The sequence below is a fragment of the Myotis myotis genome, unplaced genomic scaffold, assembly GCF_014108235.1.
Source record: "Myotis myotis isolate mMyoMyo1 unplaced genomic scaffold, mMyoMyo1.p scaffold_m19_p_1, whole genome shotgun sequence".
Classification (NCBI taxonomy): Eukaryota; Metazoa; Chordata; class Mammalia; order Chiroptera; family Vespertilionidae; genus Myotis; species Myotis myotis.
Genome location: NW_023416313.1, coordinates 179,080,346 through 179,103,104, shown reverse-complemented (window position 1 = coordinate 179,103,104; position 22,759 = coordinate 179,080,346). Strand labels below are relative to the sequence as shown.

At 44.6% G+C, this 22,759-nt stretch overlaps 1 protein-coding gene across 25 annotated transcripts in view; it reads left to right on the top strand.

The window, feature by feature from the left end:
* HERC1 (HECT and RLD domain containing E3 ubiquitin protein ligase family member 1) overlaps nt 1–22,759 on the top strand; it is a 194,786-nt gene that overhangs the window by 70,247 nt on the left and 101,780 nt on the right. For 24 of the 25 annotated variants that reach the window (XR_004966839.1, XM_036304098.1, XM_036304091.1 and 21 more), the window contains 8 exons: nt 5,163–5,315; nt 5,444–5,576; nt 6,898–7,089; nt 10,007–10,228; nt 18,542–18,715; nt 19,453–19,567; nt 19,656–19,776; nt 21,746–21,917. Coding sequence is in view for 24 of the 25 variants with exons in the window: in XM_036304098.1 (XP_036159991.1) it covers nt 5,163–5,315; nt 5,444–5,576; nt 6,898–7,089; nt 10,007–10,228; nt 18,542–18,715; nt 19,453–19,567; nt 19,656–19,776; nt 21,746–21,917 (1,282 nt within the window). In the remaining variant the exon portion in view is untranslated. Of the gene's footprint in view, nt 1–5,162; nt 5,316–5,443; nt 5,577–6,897; nt 7,090–10,006; nt 10,229–11,158; nt 11,161–18,541; nt 18,716–19,452; nt 19,568–19,655; nt 19,777–21,745; nt 21,918–22,759 lie in introns of all 25 variants that reach the window. The other variant, XM_036304163.1, reaches the window with a different exon arrangement.

Sequence of the window (22,759 nt, the reverse complement as noted above, 5' to 3'; positions counted from 1 at the left end):
ATTTATGCTAAATTAAAGTAGTTCCTTTATTATGTCATCAGGGCTAAGGTAGATGTGTATTTTATGTGGACATGGCAATAAAATACTACTTTTGGGCTAAAATAATAAATTATCTTAATCTGTTTGGTCTGCTATATCAGTACCCTGGACTGGGTGCCTTATAAAGAACACAAATTTATTAATTAGTTTGCAGATGGGAAATCCAGGACAAAGGCACTGGAGGACTGGGTGGTTTTCTTGCCTGTGTCCTCACACAGGCAAGCTCTCTGTGATCTCTTTTGTAAGGGCATAATCCCATTCATGAGGGCTCTGCCCTCACAACAATTCACCTTCCAAAGATCCTGCTTCCAATTATTAAAATATTTGGGGAGATTAGCCTTCAACATATGAATTTTGAGGGGATACAAACAGTCAGTTTCTCTCTAATAGTGCTTATTTGGGAGCTTATAATGGTGCTTATATTGCAAGGGTCTTAAAATGTTCTGAGATCCTCTTTTGCATATTGTAAACAGACCATATATTATGCATAAAGATGTTCATTGCATTATTAATTATAACCAACTAGAAGCCCAGTGCATGAAATATTGCACGGGTAGGGTCCCTAGCAGCTGCCCGCCAGGGCCTCCCTTCCCCTGGCTGCCTGCTGCTGCTGCTGGCCGGGGCCTCCCTTCGCAACCGCCTTAGCCAGGCACTGCCTGCTCACCTGCTCCACCATCCCGCTGCGGTCCTGCTCTCGTCAGGGCCCATGTGGGTTGGCAGTACCTCCATTGCCGCCCACTGCCAGCGCTGTGTCGCTGACACCTGCTATGTTCCACGCCACCTCCTGGTGATCAGCGCACGTCTAACTCCTGGTTGGTCAAACTCCCGCCCGTAGGTACAATTTTCATATTAGCCTTTTATTATATAGGATAATAAGAAGTTAGAAACAACTGAAATGTCTAAAATGTGGGAATGATTAAATTATATGATGATATATATATATATATATATATATATATATATATATCTCCTATCTAATAAAAGAGAAACATGGTAATTAGCGTACGACCACTACCCTTCCCATTGGCTAATCAGGGCGATATGCAAATTAACTGCCAGCCAAGATGGCGGCCGGCAGCCAGGCAGCTTGAAACTAACATGAGGCTTGCTTGCTTCAGTGACGGATGAAACCCGTTTCCCACCTGCCTTGCCGGCCTCTGAGCCTGCAGTTTAAGAAACATTGTAACAAATATAGAAGCTAAACAAAACCCCAGAAACCAGCTTTCAGCAGGCTGGGATCTCAGAGCTGGAGTTGATACAGAGTTTCGATTATAGAACCTAAATAAACCAGATACCTACTTTCAGCAGCTGAGGCCTCAGAGCTGGAGCCAGAGCTAAACCTGGCCCAGAATAAAAAAAAAAAAAGAAAAAAAGGAGCAGTTGGGAGCTTCAGTCCCAGCCTGAAAACAGCCCTCAGCACCTCACCCAGACTGGCCAGGCACCCCAGTGGGGACCCCCACCCTGAAGGGTGTGTGACCAGCTGCAAACAGCCATCATCCCCTCACCCAGGCTGGCCAGGCACCCAAGTGGGGACCCCCACCCTGATCCAGGACACCCTTCAGGGCAAACCAGCCAGCCCCCACCCATGCACCAGGCCTCTATTCTATATAGTAAAAGGGTAATATGCCTCCCAGCACCGGGATCAGCAGAGCCGCGAGGCCTCCCGGCACCGGGATCAGCGTGACAGGGGGCAGCGCCCAAACCCCCTGATTGCCCTGCGGCTCTGTGTGTGACAGGGGGCGGGGCCACAACCTCCCTATCCGCCCTGCTCTGTTCCTGACAGGGGAAGGCGTCCCAACCCCCTGATCAGCCCTGCTCTGTGCCTGATAGGGGGAGCTCCCCAACCCCCTGATCACCCTGCGGCTCTGTGTGTGACAGGGTGTGGCGCCCCAACCCCACCCCCACCCCATGGGCCCTGCTCTGTGTGTGACGGGGTAGAGCCATAACCTCCCCATTGGCCCTGCCCTGGGTGTGACTGTGGCAGCGCCCCAACCCCCTGAATCGCCCTGCTCTGTGTGTGACAGGGGGCAGTGCCCCAACTCCCCTATCGGCTGTACTCTGTGAGTGACAGGGGGGAGCTCCTCAACCCCCTGATGGGCCCTGCTCTGTGCATGACAGGGGGGAGCTCCCCAACCCCCTGATTGACCCTGCTCTGTGCGTGACAGGGGGCAGCTCCCCAACCCCCTGATTGGCCCTGCTCTGTGCATGACAGGGGGTGGCGCTGCAACCTTTCCATCAACCCTGCCTTGAGTGTGACAGGGGGCGGTGCCCCAACCCCCGAATCGGCCCTACCCTGAGCATGACTGAGGGTGGCATTGCAACCTCCCAATCCGCCCTGCTCTGTGCATGACAGGGGGCGGCGCCCCAACTCCCCAATCGGCCCTGCTCTGAGCCCGACCAGAGGCTGCACCTAGGGATTAGGCCTGCCCCCTGCCACCCAGGAGCAGGCCTAAGCCAGCAGGTCGTTATCTCCCGAGGGGTCCCAGACTGCGAGAGGGCACAGGCCGGGCTGAGGGATCCCCCCTCCCCCCCGAGTGCACAAATTTTTATATGCTCAATGAAATATTATATAACTCAAGTTTTATATACACTAGGGGCCCAGTGCACATATTTGTGCACCTTTAAAGGAACTGTGGGCCACAAGGCTGCGGTGGGCGCAGGGGCGGGTCTCGCCCCATCCTCCATGCCCCAGCCCGGCCCCTCCCGCTGTGGCCCTTGGTCCCCTCTCTGTCAGCAGCCCAGCTGCCGCCACTCTCGTGCTGATGGCACTGGCCTTGCTCACACCTGCTGATGGCGCAGAGCGATTGGGGCCTGCGCCAGCAGCGGGTGCGAGAGGAGCCAGCGCTGTCAATGTGTGTGAGCAGCAATTGCTGCCCTGATTGCCCTTCACGAGCAGGGGGAGGTGGAGAAGCCCTGAGAGGCTGGCAGCCGCCACTCGCACCCGCTGACAGCGCCGAGCGATCGGGACCGGCACCCAGCGGTGGCAGTGCATGTGAGCAGCGGCTCTGGCGCCGGCTACAGGTGTGAGTGGGGCCATCACCGGCAGCAAGTGCAAGAGGTGGCTGTGGTCCCCGATTGTCCCTCAGGAGCAGGGGGAGGTGGAGAAGTCCAGAGGAACGATTGGGGCCGGCAGCCAGCCACTCGCACCTGCTGATGGCACCAAACAATTGGGGCCGGAGCCAGGCACCGGCAGTAGATGAGAACAGCGGCTCTGATGCCAGTAGTGGATGCGTGTGGAGCTGGTGCCAGCAGCATGTGTGAACGTCTGGTGGGACCACGGCATGTGGGAGCAAGGAATTTTCAGTAACCACTAGAGGCTCGCCCGGATGACAGTGACCGGTGCACTGGACGGTGGTGCCCCTGCTCACCTGCTCCACCATACTGCCATGGCTGATGCCTGCCATGTTCCACACTCTGCTGCCTGCTGCTGATGCCTTCCATGTTTTGTGTGCACCCCCTGGTGGTTAGCACACGTCATAGCGACCAGTTCGGTTGTTCCGCTATTCGGTCTATTTGCATAGTAGGGTTTTATATATATAGGTGGTTTATGAAAATGTAGATAATATTTGTGAATTTGTTGGAAAAGAGAAGAGTAAAAATAGAATGAGCAATATTATCAAAAAGTCACAAAAATCAGGAAAGAAATACATCAAAAATATTAATAGTGATTTTCTTTGGGTGATTGGCTGAATGATGCTTTTAAGTTTTTTAAAATACAGTTTTGGTACTTTCTAAATTTTTTACATTATGCATTTAAAAAAATATTTTAAACTTGAAATAATTTAAAGCTTACACAAGAGTTATAAGAATCATTCAAAGAACTCCGTGTATTCTTTACCCAAATTTGCCTTATCTATCTATCTATCTATCTATCTATCTATCTATCTATCTGTCTATCGATCTTTTTCTTCTAAATCATTTGAGGTAAGTTGCAGATGTCATGCTGGCTATTCCTAAGCACTTAAACATGTATTTCTTAAGAAGAAGTACATTCTCTCACATGACAACAGAACATTTATAGAATTCAAGAAATTTATCATTGATGCAGAACTACTATCCTATATAATATCACCCTAATATGCAAATCGACCGAATGGTGGAATGACTGGTCGCTATGAACTGACCACTAGGGGGCAGACACTCAACGTAGGGGCTGCCTCCTGGTGGTCAGTGTGCTCCCACAGGGGGAGTGCTGCTCAGCCAGAAGCTGGGCTCATGGCTGGTGAGCGCAGCGGCAGTGGCGGGAGCCTCTGCGGCAACACTAAGGAGCAGCGAGCTGAGCTGTAGGGAGCAGCAAGCAGGTGGCTGGTAAGGAGAGAGGGGTCCCGGACTGTGAGAGGGCACAGGCTGGGCTGAGGGATCCCCCCACACCCCCAGGGCACAAATTTCATGCACCCGGCCTCTAGTCTAATATATAGTCCATATTCAAATTTCTATAATTGTCCCATTAAATTGTCCTTTATATCAGCTCCCTTTCAATCCAGGATCACATATTGTATTTAATTATCATCTCTACTTAGTCCACTTATTTATTTTACTTTTTTTTTAAATCTTCATCTGAGGACATGCTTCTTAAATTGATTTGAGACAGAGAGGGAGGGAGAGAGAGAGAGATTGAGAGATTGGTTGCCTCCTGTACGCCCGATGACTGGGGAATTGGAACCACAACCTTTTGGTGTATGGGACGGCACTCCAACCAAGTGAGCTACTTGGCCAGTGCTAGTCCACTTATTTCTTTTATAGTCAGAAATAAAATTCCTTTTTAAGAATTGTGATGTTAGAAATTCACAAACATGTGAAAACAAAAACTTTACAGAAATCTGGAAAACAATAGCATTAAAATGTTGAAATATGTTGTCTTTGGGTACTGTACTGTTTTCCTATTATTTTCTGTATTTTCAAAATTTCTTTGGTGAAATATGTATTGTTTCTTTAATGGAAAAACAAATTGAGATTTTTTGATAAATCTTATCTAATAGCTAATAACAACATAGCAATGATTTAAAAATCTATAATATTGAAGAAAGATGGCAATGGCTTCTTAAATCAGAATCATTTATAGTAGAACCTTACTTTCATTTTCAAGCACTTCATATATGATCTTCATTTATGTATCATTTTAGGATCAAGCATTTGGAGAGCTAGAAAAGAATAGTGATAAATTTCTGCTTGGAACATCATCTTCGGAGAACAGTCAGCCTGCTCATCTTCATGAACTGCTGTGTTCACTGCAGAAACAGCTGCTGGCATTTTGTCACATCAATAACATTAGCGAGGTATTTGATTCTTTGCCTTTTATGGTGATCTCTCAGGGACCTTGAAACTCAGATATTTGGTTAAGCCATGACATTTGTGTACCTTGAATCTTTTAAAGTGTAGTAATTTAGCAACTTTTCCCCCTCAGAATTCAAGCAGTGTGGCATTGCTTCATAAACATCTTCAGCTCTTGTTGCCTCATGCCACAGATATTTATTCACGTTCTGCAAATTTACTCAAAGAAAGTCCTTGGAATGGCAGTGTTGGAGAAAAATTAAGAGGTATGTTTAGAACTAGCTTTCAAATGTAATCAGTGATTATAAAATAAGAGTCCTTAGCCTTTCCAAAGCCTTATGAGGGCCTGAAACCTCTGAGTAGAATAAGGATGATCTTGAATCTCCTTATTGAAAACCTCTTTGATTTGGATTGATTTTGGGGTGATGGTAATAGTGATTGATCTGGTTAATCTTAAAAGAAGCTCTTGGCATGACAGAGGCCTAATTTTAAGACGTTGGATGATATATACTCAAAGTGATTAATATTAAGTGGTATAAAGTGAGATTTTTAATTTGCTATTTCTTTACCTTCATCATTTTCCAGTGTTCCTTTTTTCTTCTTGAAATGCCTTCTTTTCCTTGGGCTTCTGTGTAGTCATAATCTGTTTTTACTCATATATCTCTGGTCACTGTTTTTTGTTGGTTCCTATAAACTCCTCTTTCTTGGACATGCCCTTTAATGTGTATGATCCTCTGACTTTTGTCCTAAACCCTTATTTTTCTCCCTGAATGATCCTATCAGGTCCCATTGCTTTTAACCACCATATGTATGTTGACTCCTGTATCTGCACCTAGCTGAGAACTCCCCTTTTCACATGGACCTTTCTCTAGTTACCTACTGGTGTCTTTTTTTGTTTGTTTTAAAGGCAACTAAAATTCAGTATGTCTGTCCAAAACCAATTTACTCTGAGGTTCCCCCACTGAAAAAAGAGACTGCTTACTAGACATTTCCATTTTGCTGTTGCACGGGCATTAAAATTTAATCCATTCAAACTGAACTCATCTCTGAATGATCCACCCAAAATACAATGAAGTATTGAAACAAATGTGATTTAAAACCGATAGTGATAATAAAAAGATAGATGCTTTGAGGTGATGTTAATTTTTTAAAAAGTAAATTTGGTTTAAAAAACATAAAAGGCTTCCCTCACTAAAATGAAAGCACTATGAGGACAGGAATTTTTATGTCTTTTTTCATGGCTGTATCTCACCTAGAACAGTGCTTGGTATGTTGTATAGGTACTCGGGAAATATTTTTTTTGAGTAAACCCAAAGAGGATAGATTTGTGAATCAGAAATTCATAATGCATTTTAAGGGAAGGAGTTATAATCTTTTGAATTTCTTGGCATGAGGTTACGTATGCTTTCCCACAAAGTGTCTGTTGGTGGCACTCTCTGCAAGTAAGTAAATACTAATATCAAGCCACCTACCAGGTAGGTGTTCAACAAAGAGTTACTGAATTAGTGTATTGTAAGTTAAAATTTATTGGTTTTAAAGTTCGTAACATGTTGAATTGATCCATGTTGAATTTCTTACCCTTCATAGATGTGATATATGTCTCAGCTGCAGGCAGTATGCTCTGCCAGATTGTTAATTCCCTACTGTTACTCCCTGTGTCCGTGGCTCGGCCTTTATTGAGTTACCTCCTCGACTTGTTGCCACCTCTTGATTGCCTTAATAGACTCCTGCCAGCTGCCGCTCTTTTAGAAGACCAAGAGTTACAGTGGCCTCTTCATGGTAAGTAAAGATGGTAAAAGAGCAAATAATGCTTTTGAGAAAAGTTGTTCCTCTTTGCATTCATCAGGTAAATTCTATTTGACACTTGGATATGTTATGTAATGAAAAAGATAAAGTTGTCATCTTCTCAGAGATTATAGTCTAAAGTGGGCTCTTATATGGGAAAACATTACGAAGTTGCTCACATATAATAATGTCATGAGTAGGATGTTTATATGGTCAGCAGGTTTGAATAGTATATTTTACTGATTCTAAGAAACTTTTTTTAACCTAAATTTTGACATGGTTTAAATTAGAATACATGTTACAATGGATGATAGGGAAGCTTTCTTTCCTTTTGTTTCCTTTTCTATAATATTCTTATTAATTTAAGAGAGAGGAAGGGAGAGGAAGAGAGAAACATCAATATTAGAGAGATACATCTATCGGTCACCTCCCATATGCGCCTTGACCTGGGATTGAGCCCACAATCTGGGGATGTGTCCTGACTGGGAATTGAACCAGTGAGCTTTTGGTGCACTGGACAATGCTCAACCGAGTCACACCAGCCAGGGCAGAAAAGCATTCTTTCATAATTCAGTCAGCAGCATAAGGACACATTTTATAGTCAATAGATGGATTTGATTTTAAAAGTTTTATTTCTTGCCCTAGCTGGTTTGGCTCAGTGGATAGAGCGTTGGCTTGTGGGCTGAAGGGTCCCGGGTTCCATTCCGGTCAAGAGCACATGCCTGGGTTGTGGGCTCGATCCCCAGTAGGGGGTGTGCAGGAGGCAGCTGATCAATGATTCTCTCTCATCATTGATGCTTCTATCTTTCCCTTTCCCTTTCTCTCTGAAATCAATAAAAATACATTTTTAAAAAAGTTTTATTAAGTGCAAAAATTTTTATTTTTAAATCTCTTTGACAGTAAAATATTTTTTATTTTGGTTGGATATATAGATAACTGAATGCAAAAGATGGGAATTGAGAACCTATTTTTCTGTGTTTTCCCTTTTAGATATTTTATAGGAAGTAACATTCTGATTTTAGGCAAGGCACTTGAAATTGCTTAATTTATAAAATGCTGATGATTCTGTGTATTTGAATATAGCTTAAAATATCGTCTAGAAAACAGTGTGTTTTCCCACTGAAGTCTCTGTGTCCTAAGGCTATCAAAGGAGTTTCATTACTACAATTTTAAAACGTTTCAAGTTTAAGTGAGGGTCCCATGTTTTGATCTTGGACTAATGCATAAAAAGATCCTAGATTTTAGTCTTGGCTCTGCTAGTAATTTGGCTGTCTGATCTTAGGCAAGTCACTTACAACTTCTTAAAGCCTTTGTTTGTTTCTCCTGGAAAGATTAAGGTTAACAAGATGACATTGAGGGCCTATATTACTTTAACATTGTATGGTTCTGTGACAACTGGATTTAGATGAAGTCAAGTGTCAAGGTTACAGCTGTGTTGTTTAGGTTACAGCTGATGTTGATTAGGCTTAATATGGAGCCATTCGAGGTTTACCCTCCCTTTGCAAAAGCATCTCAGAACTTTGCATTAGTTGATTAGGTGTCATTTTATTTTGGATTTTCACATCTGTGTTTACAATTGATATTTTTCTATAATTTTTCTGTGATGCTATTATTGTATTATTTTTACTACCACCATTATACCAACCTCATAATATCAGTTTAGAATCTTCCTTTTCCCCCCCCTTTTTTTTCTGAAATAATTTGTGTAAGATAGGGATTATCTTTTCTTGAGGTTTAGAAGACTTTATCTATAAAACTATCTGTGCCTGGTTTTTTTAGATAGACTTTGGCTATTAGTTTTCTTTCTTAGAGGTTTTGTTCTCTTTCAGCTTTTTGTTTTTTTATCAAGCCCATTTTGGAAATTGATTTTTTTCCAGAAAATATCATTTGTTGGTTTTCATTTATTTATATAAAATTGTTCATAATATTTACTCATGATTTCTTAAAATCTCTGTTGTTAAATCCTCTTGTGTATTCCTAATTAAAAAACATTTTAAAAAAATCCTTACCCAAGGATATGTTTCTATTGATTTTTAGACAGAAAATCAATAGGAGGGGAGAGGGAGAAGGAGAGGGAGAGTGAGTGAGTGAGAGAGAAACATTGGTATGAGAGAGGAACATCAATCAGTTGCCTCCTGTATGCACCCTGACCAGGGATCAAACCCGCAACCTGCCCGGGAATTGAACCTTCAACTTTTTGGTGTATGGGATGATGCTCCAACCAACTGAGGCACACTGGCAGCGCTTTTATTCCTGATTTTTGAATTTTTTAAAGATTACTTTTTTAGAGATTTATGCATCTTTATTAGGCTTTTCAAATAACCAATTTTGGATTTATTGATCTGGTTTCTCCCCTCCTCCCACTATACCCCCCTACACACAATTTCACTGATATCTGTTTTTATCTTTATGGCTAAGTTTTATCTTTATGGTATAGTTTTTTGTTTTTTTGTTTTTTTAATGTGAAGAACTGTTGAAAGCAAATGTACAAAAAGAAAGCATGGGTCTGGATCTTAGTATAATTCTCAATTCAAGCTTTAAAGGTATTAATACTAAATGTAATTTTACAAAATCAACCTTGTTTTGATTTTGGATGGATGCGTTGTTTCAAGTACTCTTATGGTAAAATTTGATCTGGATAATGAAAAGTAGGAATAGAATCCTTTGGGTTAATTCTGTCATATACTATTTTAATGTTTATCTTAAAATTAATAATTTTACAAAGGAAAACTTTGATAAGTATAACTTATCTGAATGTTTTAAATTAGTAAAGGAAATATATACAGAAAGTGTTATAATTTCTTTTCATTATAAGATTATTTTGCTTCAGTGTCTTATTATAATGCAAGAGAAAGCTTGAGAATCTTGAATACCTGATAAGGACACAATTACTAATGATTTTTGTCTTCAGGAGGGCCAGAACTGATCGATCCTGCTGGCGTGCCATTACCTCAGCCAGCCCAGTCCTGGGTGTGGCTTGTGGATCTGGAAAGAACAATTGCTCTCCTTATTGGGCGATGTCTTGGTGGCATGCTTCAGGGCTCCCCTGTGTCTCCGGAGGAACAGGACACTGCGTATTGGATGAAAACACCACTTTTTAGTGACGGTGTAGAAATGGACACCCCTCAGTTAGGTAATGTGCTTTTTCACAACATTTAAAATATATAGTTATGTTTGTACCTCCATTGGAGATTTCATTTATTCTGGATTTGCTGAATAGAAAACTGATAGGAAACTAAAGTGGCATTTGTAGGGTAGGGGATCTGAGACTATAAATTGGAGCTCTGAGAAAAACAGTTAAATCCTGCAACATTGTGTAGTGAAAAGAGCCTTTAAAATAGGAAAATGAAGGCCTAGTCCTATTCTGTCATTATTTATCACTCATTTGGAGCAACTTATCTAATCCATAAAAATGGGAAAATTCTTGATTAATTGTCTTCTGGGGTTTAGAGGTTATGAAACTGCTTCATAGAATATAAAGCTTTGTAAGTTTACCACCATGACTTACCAGTGCTTGGTTTTCAAACACCTCTCAGATGTGAGTGGCAGTCCTCCTCCTCCTTGCCGGTCCTGCTTTCATGTTGTTGTTACCTTGTGTGATTCTTCATTTATTTCCTCCTTATTTATGGTATCTTTGGAGATTCCTTTGTTCTGCCTCATCTTCTACTTGTCTACTTTGCTGGGAAGCTACCTCTCTGACTGTCTGAACATAAGAATTTCTCCAGTTCCTAAACAGATAATCTAGTTGTTTATCTAGGATAGGTCCTTTAATTAATGTCTCTGGGTTTCTAATTTTAATCCATAAAATAATGAGTTAGATTAGAAAGCCTACGTGGTCATATTAGATCTAAAGTTCATTATCTATATACTAGAGGCCCGGTGCACAAAAATTTGTGCACTCGGTGGGGAAGGGAGGGTCCCTCAGCCTGGCCTGTGCCCTCTCGCAGTCTGGGACCCCTCGGGAGATAATGCCCTGCTGGCTTAGGCCCGCTCCCGGGTGGCAGAGGGCAGGCCCAATCCCTAGGTGCAGCCCCTGGTCGGGCTCAGAGCAGGGCCGATTGAGGAGTTGGGGCACTGCCCCCTGTCATGCACAGAGCAGGGTGGATCGGGAGGTTGCGATGCCACCCTCAGTACGCTCAGGGTAGGGCCAATTGGGGGGTTGGGGCACCGCCCCCTGTCACACTCAAGGCAGGGTCGATGGGAAGGTTGCGGTGCCACCCCGTCATGCACAGAGCAGGGCCCATCAGGGGGGTTGGGGCTCCGTACCCTGTCATGCACAGAGCAGGGCCAATCAGAGGGTTGGGGCGCTGCCCCCTGTCACGCACAGAGCAGGGCCAGTCGGGGTTGGGGAGCTCCCCCCTGTCATGCACAGAGCAGGGCCGATCAGGGGGTTGAGGAGCTCCCCCCTGTCACTCACAGAGTAGGGCCTATAGGGGAGTTGGGGCACCACCCCCTGTCACACTCAGGGCAGGGCCGATGGGGAGGTTATGGCTCTACCCCATCACACACAGAGCAGGGCCTGTGGGGGGGGGGGGTTGGGGCGCCGCCCTCTATCATCCACCGAGCAGGGCCGATCAGGGGGTTGGGGCGCCGCTACTCTCACACTCAGGGCAGGGCCAATGGTGAGGTTATGGCTCTACCCCGTCACACACAGAGCAGGGCCCGTGGGGGGGGGGGTGGGGTTGGGCCACCGCACCCTGTCACACACAGAGCAGGGCCGATCAGGGGGTTGAGGTGCCGCACCCTGTCACACACAGAGCCGCAGGGTGATCAGGGGGTTGGGGAGCTCCCCCCAGAGCAGGGCCGATCAGGGGGTTGAGGTGCCGCACCCTGTCACACACAGAGCCGCAGGGTGATCAGGGGGTTGGGGAGCTCCCCCCTATCAGGCACAGAGCAGGGCTGATCAGGGGGTTGGGGCGCCTTCCCCTGTCAGGAACAGAGCAGGGCGGATAGGGAGGTAGTGACCCCGCCCCCTGTCACACACAGAGCTGCAGGGCGATCAGGGGGTTTGGGCGCTGCCCCGTCAGCTGATTCCGGTGCCAGGAGGCCTCTCGGCTCCGCTGATCCCGGTGCTGGGAGGCCTCGTGGCTCCGCTGATCCCGGTGCTGTGAGGCATATTACCCTTTTACTATATAGAATAGAGGCCTGGTGCATGGGTGGGGCTGACTGGTTTGCCCTGAAGGGTGTCCTGGATCAGGGTGGGGGTTCCCACTGGGGTGCCTGGCCAGTCTGGGTGAGGGGCTGAGGGCTGTTTTCAGGCCAACTGAAGCTCCGAACTGCTCCTTTTTTTCTTTTTCTTTTTTATTCTGAGCTAGCTTTAGCTCTGAGGCTCCAGCTCTTAGGCCTCCGCTGCTGAAAGAAGGTATCTGGTTTGTTTCGGTTCTATAATCGAAACAATGTATAACTCCAGCTCTGAGATCCCAGGCTCGCTGAAAGCAGGTTTCTGGAGTTTTGTTTAGCTTCTATATTTGTTACAATGTTTCTTAAACTCCAGGCTCAGAGGCCGGCAAGGCAGGCGGGGAACGTTGGTTTCCTCCGTCACTGAAGCAAGCAAGCCTCATGTTAGTTTCAAGCTGCCTGGCTGCCGGCAACCATCTTGGCTGGCAGTTAATTTGCATATCACTGATTAGCCAATGGGAAGGGTAGTGGTCGTACGCTAATTACCATGTTTCTCTTTTATTAGATAGGATATAAAAGGCTAAGTGTCCGTCCTTTCATCCATCTGACTGGTAGCTATGACGCACACTGATCACCAGGGGGTGGACACTCAATGCAGGAGCTGCTGTGAAGTGCATGGGCCACCTATACTAATAAAAGGGTGATATGCTAATTAGACCAGATATCTTCCAGACATTCTTCTGGACGTCCTTCTGGACAAAGCCACAGTGGCGGGGACTGAGGCAGAGGCGGTTAGGGGCGATCAGGCCGGCAGGGGAGAACAGTTAGGGGTGATCAGGCAGGCAGGCAGAGTGGTAAGGGGCGATCAGGCAGGCAGGCAGTGGTTAGGGGCGATCAGGCAGGCAGGCAGAGAGGTTAGGGGCGATCAGGCAGGCAGGCAGAGAGGTTAGGGGCAATCAGGCAGTCAGGCAGAGTGGTTAGAGGTGATCAGGCAGGCAGGCAGGTGAGTGGTTAGGAGCCAGCAGTCCCGCAGGGATCGGACATCCCCTGCGGGGTCCTAGATTAGAGAGGGTGCAGGCCAGGCTGAGGGACACCCCCCTCCCCCGCATGAATTTTGTGCACCAGGCCTCTAGTTTAAAAATAAACAACACCATGGACTTGGCACTGACAAAACCAGCACTCTGCTTCCCCCAAGTAGGACACAGGCCCTGCACCACCCCAGAGCGACACCCTACCAAATTTCAGCCAATGCTGCCAAGACCCCATGGCACAAAATGTGGCCCACAGCCCAGCCCAGCCCAGAAACGGTCGCTGTGGGCACCAGGTAATGACATCGCATAGCAATGCCTGGCCTCTTCTCCCTAGCAACTAGTCTCCTTGGAGTTTCTTCAGCCCAGGAACACAACTTGCTTTATACCCAGGTGCAGACATTTTACAGTTTAACCAAATGTCTGTGAAGCATTTTCCTGTGCCTCATCTCATTTGATCTTCAATAGTCCTGGAGTACGTAGATAGGAGACTCAGTAGAATCCTATTTTCTTTTTATTAGCTGGAAAACGGAGATTTAGAAAAATGTAGAAACTTGACCCGACTGGAAAGAAGTAAGAAATGGTGGAACTTGAAAATGACTTCAGGTTTTCTCACTGTGCAGAATATAGTCAAACACTGCTGCAGTTAAATATTTTACCCTTTGTTCTCCCTGCATGATCTACAATAATAATCTGCTTCATGTTGATATTTACTGCTGTGTTGCTGACAATTACCTGAGAGAGAAGTTGGGGTGCTTCACTAGGCTGGAAAAAGTTTAGCTAAATCAGAAAACAGGTCTAATTAAGCAAGTTTATCCTATATAATAAAGAGGGAATTTGCAAATTGACTGTCACTCCCCCACAAAGATGGCGGCGCACATAGTGGATGGGGGGGTGTGGGGGTTTCCGTAACACAAGGTGACTGCACCCACAGTGGAGGCCGAGTTCCTGTAACGAGCCTTAACAAGCAATCAGCAGGGACCTGAGACTGTGCCCTCCCCAACACTCCCCCCCCTCCCCAGGGGCTTGACAGGACCTCAGGCTGCACCTCCCCTGCCTGGCAGGGCTTGATGGGGGACCTCAGGACACACCGCCATGCCCTGGCACCAGATCAGGGGACCTGAGGCCGTGCCCCCTGCCTGGTGGGTCTTGACAGGGGACCTCAGGCCATGCCCCCCTGCCCTGCAGGGCTTGACGGTGACCTCAAGGTGCGTCCCCCAGCCGGTCCTGGGCCGGGGGACCTCAGACTGTGACCCCTTGCCCAGGGGGCCTGATGGGGGACCTGAGGCTGTGCCTCCCTCCTGGCGCCGGGCCAGGGGACCTGAGGCTGTGCCCCCCGTCTGGTGGGGCTTGACGGGGATCTTAGACTGCACCCCCAGCCTGGCTTGATGGGGGATCTCAGGCTGCGTCCCCCACCCGGCGGGGCTTGATGGGGGACCTCAAGGCGTGACTCCCGGCCTGGGATAGGGACCTCAAGCCGCACCCCTCTCCCCGGCACTGGGCCAAGGGACCTCAGGCCATGCCCCTTACCCCGGTGCCAGGCCAGGGGACCTCAGGCTGCACCCCCACCTGGCGCCGGGCCAGGTGACCTGGGGCTTGACAAGGGTGGGACCGGCCAGGTCTGGATCTAGCCCAATGCGGGTGGGGCCAGCCAGGTCTGGGTCTTGCGCGATTTTGAGGCACACCTGGGTGGGTGGGGACTTGACTCTGGGTCCCGTGGTGTGCCCCAGACTCTGACAGGAGGAAGATTTTCATATACATTTTACTAATTTTCCTTCATCTCTGACACTTCTATTATAGACAAAGGGCAAATAGCAATATTAAAATATTTCCTCTAATCCTCTTTTAATGTGCACGAATTTCATGCACCAGGCCACTAGTTATTCTATATATTAAAAGAGAAACAAGCCACGCCCATAAGCCACACCCACCAGCCAATCAGGAGTGAGTATGCAAATTAACCCAACTAAGATGGCGGTGGCCATGGAGCTGGAGCGAGCAGGAGGCTTGGGTTGCCCCCAGTGATGGAGAAAGCCTAGTTTCCTGCCTGTCCTGGCCAGCCCTGGGCTCTGCTCAAGGCTACAAAGTTTCAATGATAGAAGATAAATAAATCCCGGGAAGAAAAAAAAAGGAGAGGCTGGGAGCTTGGGTCGCCGGGGGGCATGGCCAAGCCTGAAAATGGCCATCAGCGCCTCACCTAGGTCAGCCGCGCACCCCAGTGGGGACCCCCACCCTGAAGGGGGTGTGGCCAGCCTGAAAACAGCCCTCAGCCCCTCACCCAGGCTGTCCAGACACCCTAGCGGGACCCCCACCCTGGTCTGGGACACCCTTCAGGGCAAATCACCCAGCCCCCACCCGTGCACCAGGTCTCTATCCTATATAATAAAACCCTAATATGCAAATTGACCAAATGGTGGAATGACCAGTCTCTATGCATGCACTGACCACCAGGGGGCAGACACTCAATGCAGGAGCTGCCCTCTGGTGGTCAGTGCACTCCCACAGAGGGTGCACCACCCAGCCAGAAGCTGAGCTCACGGCTGGCAAGCGCAGCAGTGGTGGCGGGAGCCTCTCCTGCCTCCACAGCAGCACTAAGGACCCCTTAGGGGATGTCTGACTGCCAGCTTAGGCCCAGGTCTAAGCCAGCAAGCAGACATCCCCCCAGGGGTCCTGGACTGCAAGGGCTGAGGGACCCTTCCCACTCCAGTGCACGAATGTCGTGCACTGAGCCTCTAGTATATTCATAATTTTATTTATGAACCAGAAGGTGAGTTTGGCCATGGCCGATGAATGCTAGACTAGTACCTTATGATACATGTATCAAAAAAAAAAGTAAAATCATGGTTTTTCAAGCAATATTTAACATCATAAAGATGGTTACAGTACTATCAGTGTTTAACTGTGTTAACCCCAGATGTCCTCCTTGGACAAAAGTATATCTCTACCTTTCTCATATTTCTGTTATATTTACTTTAACTGGCCTTTAGTATGAATAAAATCACTTTTCATTTCTTTTTTTTTTTCTTTTTATTGAACTTACTAGAGGCCTGGTGCACAAAAATGTGTGCACTCGGGGGGTCCCTCAGCCCGGCATGTGCCCTTTCGCAGTCTGGGACCCCTTGGGGGATGTCCACCTGCTGGCTTAGGCCCGCTTCCCAGGGGATTGGGCCTCAGCTGGCAGTCAGACATCCCTCTGGCAGCCCAGGAGCCCTTGGGGGATGTCCACTTGCCAGTGGGGAGCAGGTCTAAGCTGTAGTCGGACATCCTTAGCGCTGCTAAAGAGGCGGGAGAGGCTCCCGCCACCACTGCTGTGCTGGCAACCATCAGCCTGGCTTGTGGCTGAGCAGAGCTCCCCACTGTGGGAGCGCACTGACCACCAGGGGGCAGCTCCTGCATTGAGTGTCTGCCCCCTGGTGGTCAGTGTGTGTCATAGTGACGAGTCATTCCCAGTCGTTCTGCTGTTAGGGTCAATTTGCATATTCCCCTTTTATTATATAGGGCAGAGGCCTGGTGCACAGGCGGGGGCCGGCTGGTTTGCCCCGAAGGGTGTCCCAGATCAGGGTGGGGGTCCCCACTGGGGTGCCTGGCCAGCCTGCGTGAGGGGCTAATGGCTATTTTCAGGCTGGTCAAGCCCCCCAGTGGGGACCCTCATCCCATGGGGGTGTGGCCAGAGTGGTTGAGGGGCTGAGGGCTGTTTTCTGGCTGGCCACACTTCCTTCAGGGTTGGGGGCCCCACTGGGGTGTCTGGGTGAAGGGCTGAGGGCCGTTTTCAGGCTGGCCATAGTCCCTTTAGGGTGGTGGTGGGGTCCCACTGGGGTGCCTGGCCAGCCTGAGTGAGGGGCTGAGGGCTATTTTCAGGCTGGCCACGCCCACGGGCTGGAAGCAGGTATCTGGGATTTATTTAACTTCTATAATTGAAACTTTATAGTGTTGGTCTGGCTGGAGCCTGGGTTGCCCTTGGCAACTGAGGCTCCCAGTGCCTCCTTGAGCGGAGGCCCTGCCAGCTGGAAGCAGGTATCTGGGATTTATTTATCTTCTATAATTGAAACTTTGTAGCCTTGAGCAGAGCTCAGGGCTGGCCAGGGCAGGTGGGAAGCTTGGCTTTCTCCATCGCCGGGGGCAACCCAAGCCTCCTGCTCGCTCCAGCTCCGTGGCCACTGCCATCTTTGTGATGGAGTGATGGAATGACAGTGAGGAAGTGATGGTTAATTTGCATATTACTCTTTTATTAGATAGGATTGGGGTGACACTGGTTAACAAAATTTTACAGGTTTCAGGTGCTCAATTCCACAACACATCATCTGTACACTATATTGTGTGTTTCCCACCTCAAGTCAATTTATCCCCCCTATAGCCTTTTCCACCTTCCCCTGACAATTTCCACACTGTTGTCTATGTCCATAAATGTTTTCTCTCTTCTTTTTCTTTTTTGCTCAATCTCTCTACCTCTGCCCATAGGTAACTCCCCCCCACCCATAGGACAACTGTCAGTCTGCTTTCTCTCTATGAGTCTGTCTCTATTTTGCTTGTTTGTTCATTTGTACATTGGATTCCACATATGAGTGAAAAATCATATTATACTTGTCTTTCTCTGACTGGCTTATTTCAGTTTTAGTTTTCATGTTACTTTTGAAATTATAATAGATCATAATTGATCTATTAAAATATTACATTTTATGTTTAAATACTTGCATATATTAAGAAAGGGTATTTGTCCTTTGTAAAATTGTAAATATATGATTATTCAATTTTATTATGGGTTACATTGACTTGGTATTAGCTCAAGAACCTGGCTATCATTTAGAGAATTGTTTTATTTGTTTTTTAAATGGAAAATTAATTCAGAATATCAAATGTCCCATTGAAAAGTTAGGAACCACCTGAACAAATGTTTATGGTATCACTGATCTCTCTTGAATCATACGTAAGTCTAGAAAAAAGAAAAAAATTATCTTCTAATCTCTTTCCCAGTGGTCACATGTTTCTCAAAAAGGATGTAATTACATTTTGAACAAGAGTGTTCTTTGTTGTATATGACAGTGGTGCAGGTGTAGGCTCCCCGCATACTAATATGCCAGACCTCTTCCCTGGCGTGTTACATCTAGTCACACATCCTTCTGGAGCAGATGGAAGAGGGATACTACCTGCAGTTGAGAAACATTAAAGAACTTTGTAGCACCTACTTAAACGAGTTTGAAATGTATCATTTTATATGCATTAAGTAAATGTGGTAAGATTTTGTTTGTGGCACCAAAATGTATGAGGTTTAAAATGAATAACTTGAATAATTTTCTTTTTAGATAAATGTATGAGTTGCCTATTAGAAGTAGCTCTTTCAGGAAATGAAGAACAGAAACCTTTTGACTACAAATTGCGACCTGAAATTGCTGTCTTTGTAGACTTGGCATTGGGTTGTTCAAAAGAGCCTGCACGAAGCCTTTGGATCAGCATGCAGGATTATGCTGTTAGTAAAGGTAAGATGAAGAGAATAAAGGGGATAAATATGTAGCTAGCTCATAATACTATGTATGTGTGATACATGTAAATAGAAGATCATAGGCTTCTCCCTATACTTTTTTTTATAGAAAAGAGTATTTTAGAAATGACATTTTTTAAAAATTTATTTTTCCTCTTTGTGAAAAATACCCTTGAGTTTTTTTTAAATTTATTTTATTTTAAATCTTTATTGTTGAAAGTATTACATATGTCCCCTTTTTTTCTTTCTCCCATTGACCGTTTGTAGCCCGCGCCCACCCCTGGCCTCCACCATCCTATTGTCTATATCCATGGGTTATGCATATATGCATACAAGTTCTTTGGTTAATCTTTCCCAGGCCCCCCTGCCCCACTCCCCCACCTTCCCTCTGAGATCCGTCATTCTGTTGCATGACTCCATGCCTCTGGATCTATTTTTTTCATCAGTTTATTTTGTTCATCAGATTCCACATATAAGTGAGATCATGTGATACTTGTCTTTCTCATTGGTTTATTTTGCATAGCATAATAATCTCCAGGTGCCTCCATGTTGAGGGACTCAGTTTTGTTTACTGCTGTATGTCTATCACACAGAACAGTGTGTGGGATCTAGGAGGTGTACTTGTTAAGTAAGTGTGTAGAAAAATGACATTCAGATGTGGGATTACTAAAACTATGACCTCTGAACTGTTTTCTGAGCCCTTTTGAATGTTTAATACATCATTTTTATTTTCAGATTGGGACAGTGCAACTTTAAGTAATGAATCACTCTTGGACACTGTGTCTAGATTTGTTCTTGCAGCTCTTCTGAAACACACGAATTTACTTAGTCAAGCATGTGGAGAAAGCCGGCAAGTAACTTAAAACTATCTTCTGACAAATATTTGCTCTCATGATGTTAGAAATTAGGTAACTTTTCTATTTTGGTTCTTTATTTAGATATCAACCTGGTAAAAGCTTATCAGAAGTGTACCGTTGTGTGTACAAAGTTCGAAGTCGTTTACTTGCTTGCAAGAACCTTGAACTTATTCAGACCAGGTCATCATCACGAGACAGATGGGTAAAGTTTGAAATTAGTTAATTTCTGTGTTTTTCTGCAAGCTGTGAGAGATAGCTAATTATTGATTTATGTCAGGAAAAGAAAAATGCCTTGCTTATTGCAGATGTACAATTAAATATTGAGCAGTTCTTTTTCTAGTGGAAAAAAAAATTGGACAAGTAAAAGATTTGGGGATTATTTAACTCCATATTTATCAAGTATGATATGGCTGCTAAGAAAGTTTATATATTCTTAGGCTATATAAATTATTTAACGAATTGTTTAATCATGAAATATTATTCCTTTATTTTATGCTGATCAGACCACATTTGAATTATCATTTAATTTGGGGTACCATAATTTATGAGGGACATTAACAAACTACCTTGGATTAGTGAAAGGTCCAAAAATCATACAGAAGTGAAAGAAATGGGAGGCACAGGATAGCTACCTCAAAAATACTGGGCACAGGTAGGATCCAAGGGTAATAATTTTATGGTGAATCATTGCTAGCTGAATGTAAGGAAAACAACCTTCTATGTTAGGGTTATGTACTATTGGGTGTAAAGATTGAAGCCTCTTATTAAGGATGTTCCAGAAGTAATTCATGCATCAAAAATGAGATGATTTTTAAAGTACTTGGTAATCCTGATAACATGACCTTATAGTTATAAGTATAAGCCTGTATAATACATCAACTTCAGAAATGCTTACTTTGAAAGTTTATACAGTAGATGTTTTGCACTGTACTCTTTAGATCTTAGATTTTAAAAATCAAACTCTATCTCTACATTTCTATTACAGTATTCTTTTAGCCTGCCCTTATTTAATATTTTGGATCTGACTATTTGCTAGTGACCTTGAAATTCTATGAAATATATTAATTTGTTATTTTGTTGAGCCTCATATTTGAAAGTCACATATATAGTGATAATGATTTATGTACTGTGTGAGACTGACATTGCTCAGTATCTCCATCTCAGTGAAATTCTTAAGTTATTTACTGGCCATAAATCATAAAATAACTTTTGTTATGCGTTAAAGGATATTATTAAAATCTTTATTTGTGCTTTGTACTTATATTGGTGTGGGAAAAGATGTACTATTATGATACGTGTGCCTCTCTTGGCACCTGTTTTAAGGATTCTTTCCTCTAGATGACTTCTAGATAGCACCACCACCATGGGAAATAAAATTAACATTGTTCTTACCAGATTTCTAATTTTTGGTTTCTTCAGGGGCAAACAGAGTAAAGAAAAAACTAAAAATAATACTGTTTGAAGAATTGAAATTTGCTAAGAGAATAGAATTTAAATGTTCTCACCAAAAAAAAAGTTAAAAATACTGTTTTAAATTAGAATTATTAAACATTTATACAAAGTAATAATATATATATAACTTAAGGGGAGACTGAATGGAATCAAAATTATATTTTTTAAGTACCTTTTATTCTTGGTGTCAACTCATTTTAAGTTGCAGAACTATAGTTTACAGCTGAATAACAATAGAAATGACAGTTTATAGCATGGCATTTTTATTTTTTTATTTTTATTGATTTCAGAAAGGAAGGGAGTGGGTGAGAGAGATAGCAACATCAATGATGAGAGAGAATCAGTGATCGGCTGTCTCCTGCATGCCCCACACTGGGGATCAAGCCCAAAACCTGGGCATGTGCCCTGACCAGGAATCGAACCGTGACCTCCTGGTTCATAGGTCGATGCTCAACCATTGAGCCATGCTGGCCAGGCTATAGCATGGCATTTTAATAAAAATACTGAGAAACAAAGAGTATATAGGTATCTCTGTATGTATTTTGTGTAGATACATTCTTTCTATTTTTTTCAGATTTATCTAGTATGTCTTTTTGTAGTAACTTCATTTGTTATTATTGGTATTAGCGGTATTTTCCATGATAAAAAGTCAGGGTTTTAATGAAATTTTTCAAAGTTTTTGAAAAATATGTTCAATATAACTTGATCATTTCTTTAAGATCTCAGAAAACCAAGACTCTGCAGATGTTGATCCTCAGGAGCATTCATTTACCCGGACCATTGACGAAGAAGCTGAAATGGAAGAGCAGGCTGAGCGAGACCGGGAAGAGGGGCATCCAGAGCCAGAGGATGAGGAGGAAGAACGGGAACATGAAGTGATGACAGCTGGCAGTGAGTATACACCTTACTTCAGAGAGACACAGATGTGTATTTTTGGTATGGGAACTGAGTAGAGAAGAAAGAGAAAGACATGTTTCTCTATGGTTTTTCTAAAAGAATTTGATATTCTACCGGTGATCTGAATGTACATTAGTTAATATTTCAGCCCTGTGCTAGTTATTGAATTTCATGTTTGGGGCTGAAAAGTTCTGGAAGCAGGCTTTGGAAACCATACCAGTTCCACCAGTCTCATGCATGAAATGATGTCCATGAGTCATTAGATAAGGTCATTCAAAGTATGTCCTCTCAGCGGTTCCAAGTTATCCATTGATCAGGCCTACCTCTGTCTGGTGAGGAAGAGAGCCCCCTTCTATGCATATTAGGAGAGCCCAATTATTTCATATGTAGAACTTTTAATAAGTTATAAATTTTACTCACTGACTACGCTGCTCTTCTCAGAAGGGAGCAAGAATATATGTGAGAATATTGTTGGCTGGGTAAATAACACTTTTCATACTTTCATATCCTGGGGCTATAGACAGTTTTTAAAGGTAATCATTTATATATTTAAAGAGAAATATTAAAGCTTTTATTTTTTATTTTTTTAAAATATATTTTATTGATTTTTTACAGAGAGGAAGGGAGAGAGATAGAGAGTTAGAAACATCGATGAGAGAGAAACATCGATCAGCTGCCTCCTGCACATCTCCTACTGGGGATGTGCCCGCAACCCAGGTACATGCCCTTGACCGGAATCAAACCTGGGACCTTTCAGTCTGCAGGCCGACGCTCTATCCACTGAGCCAAACCGGTTTCGGCGAGAAATATTAAAGCTTTTAAAACAGCGGTCCTCA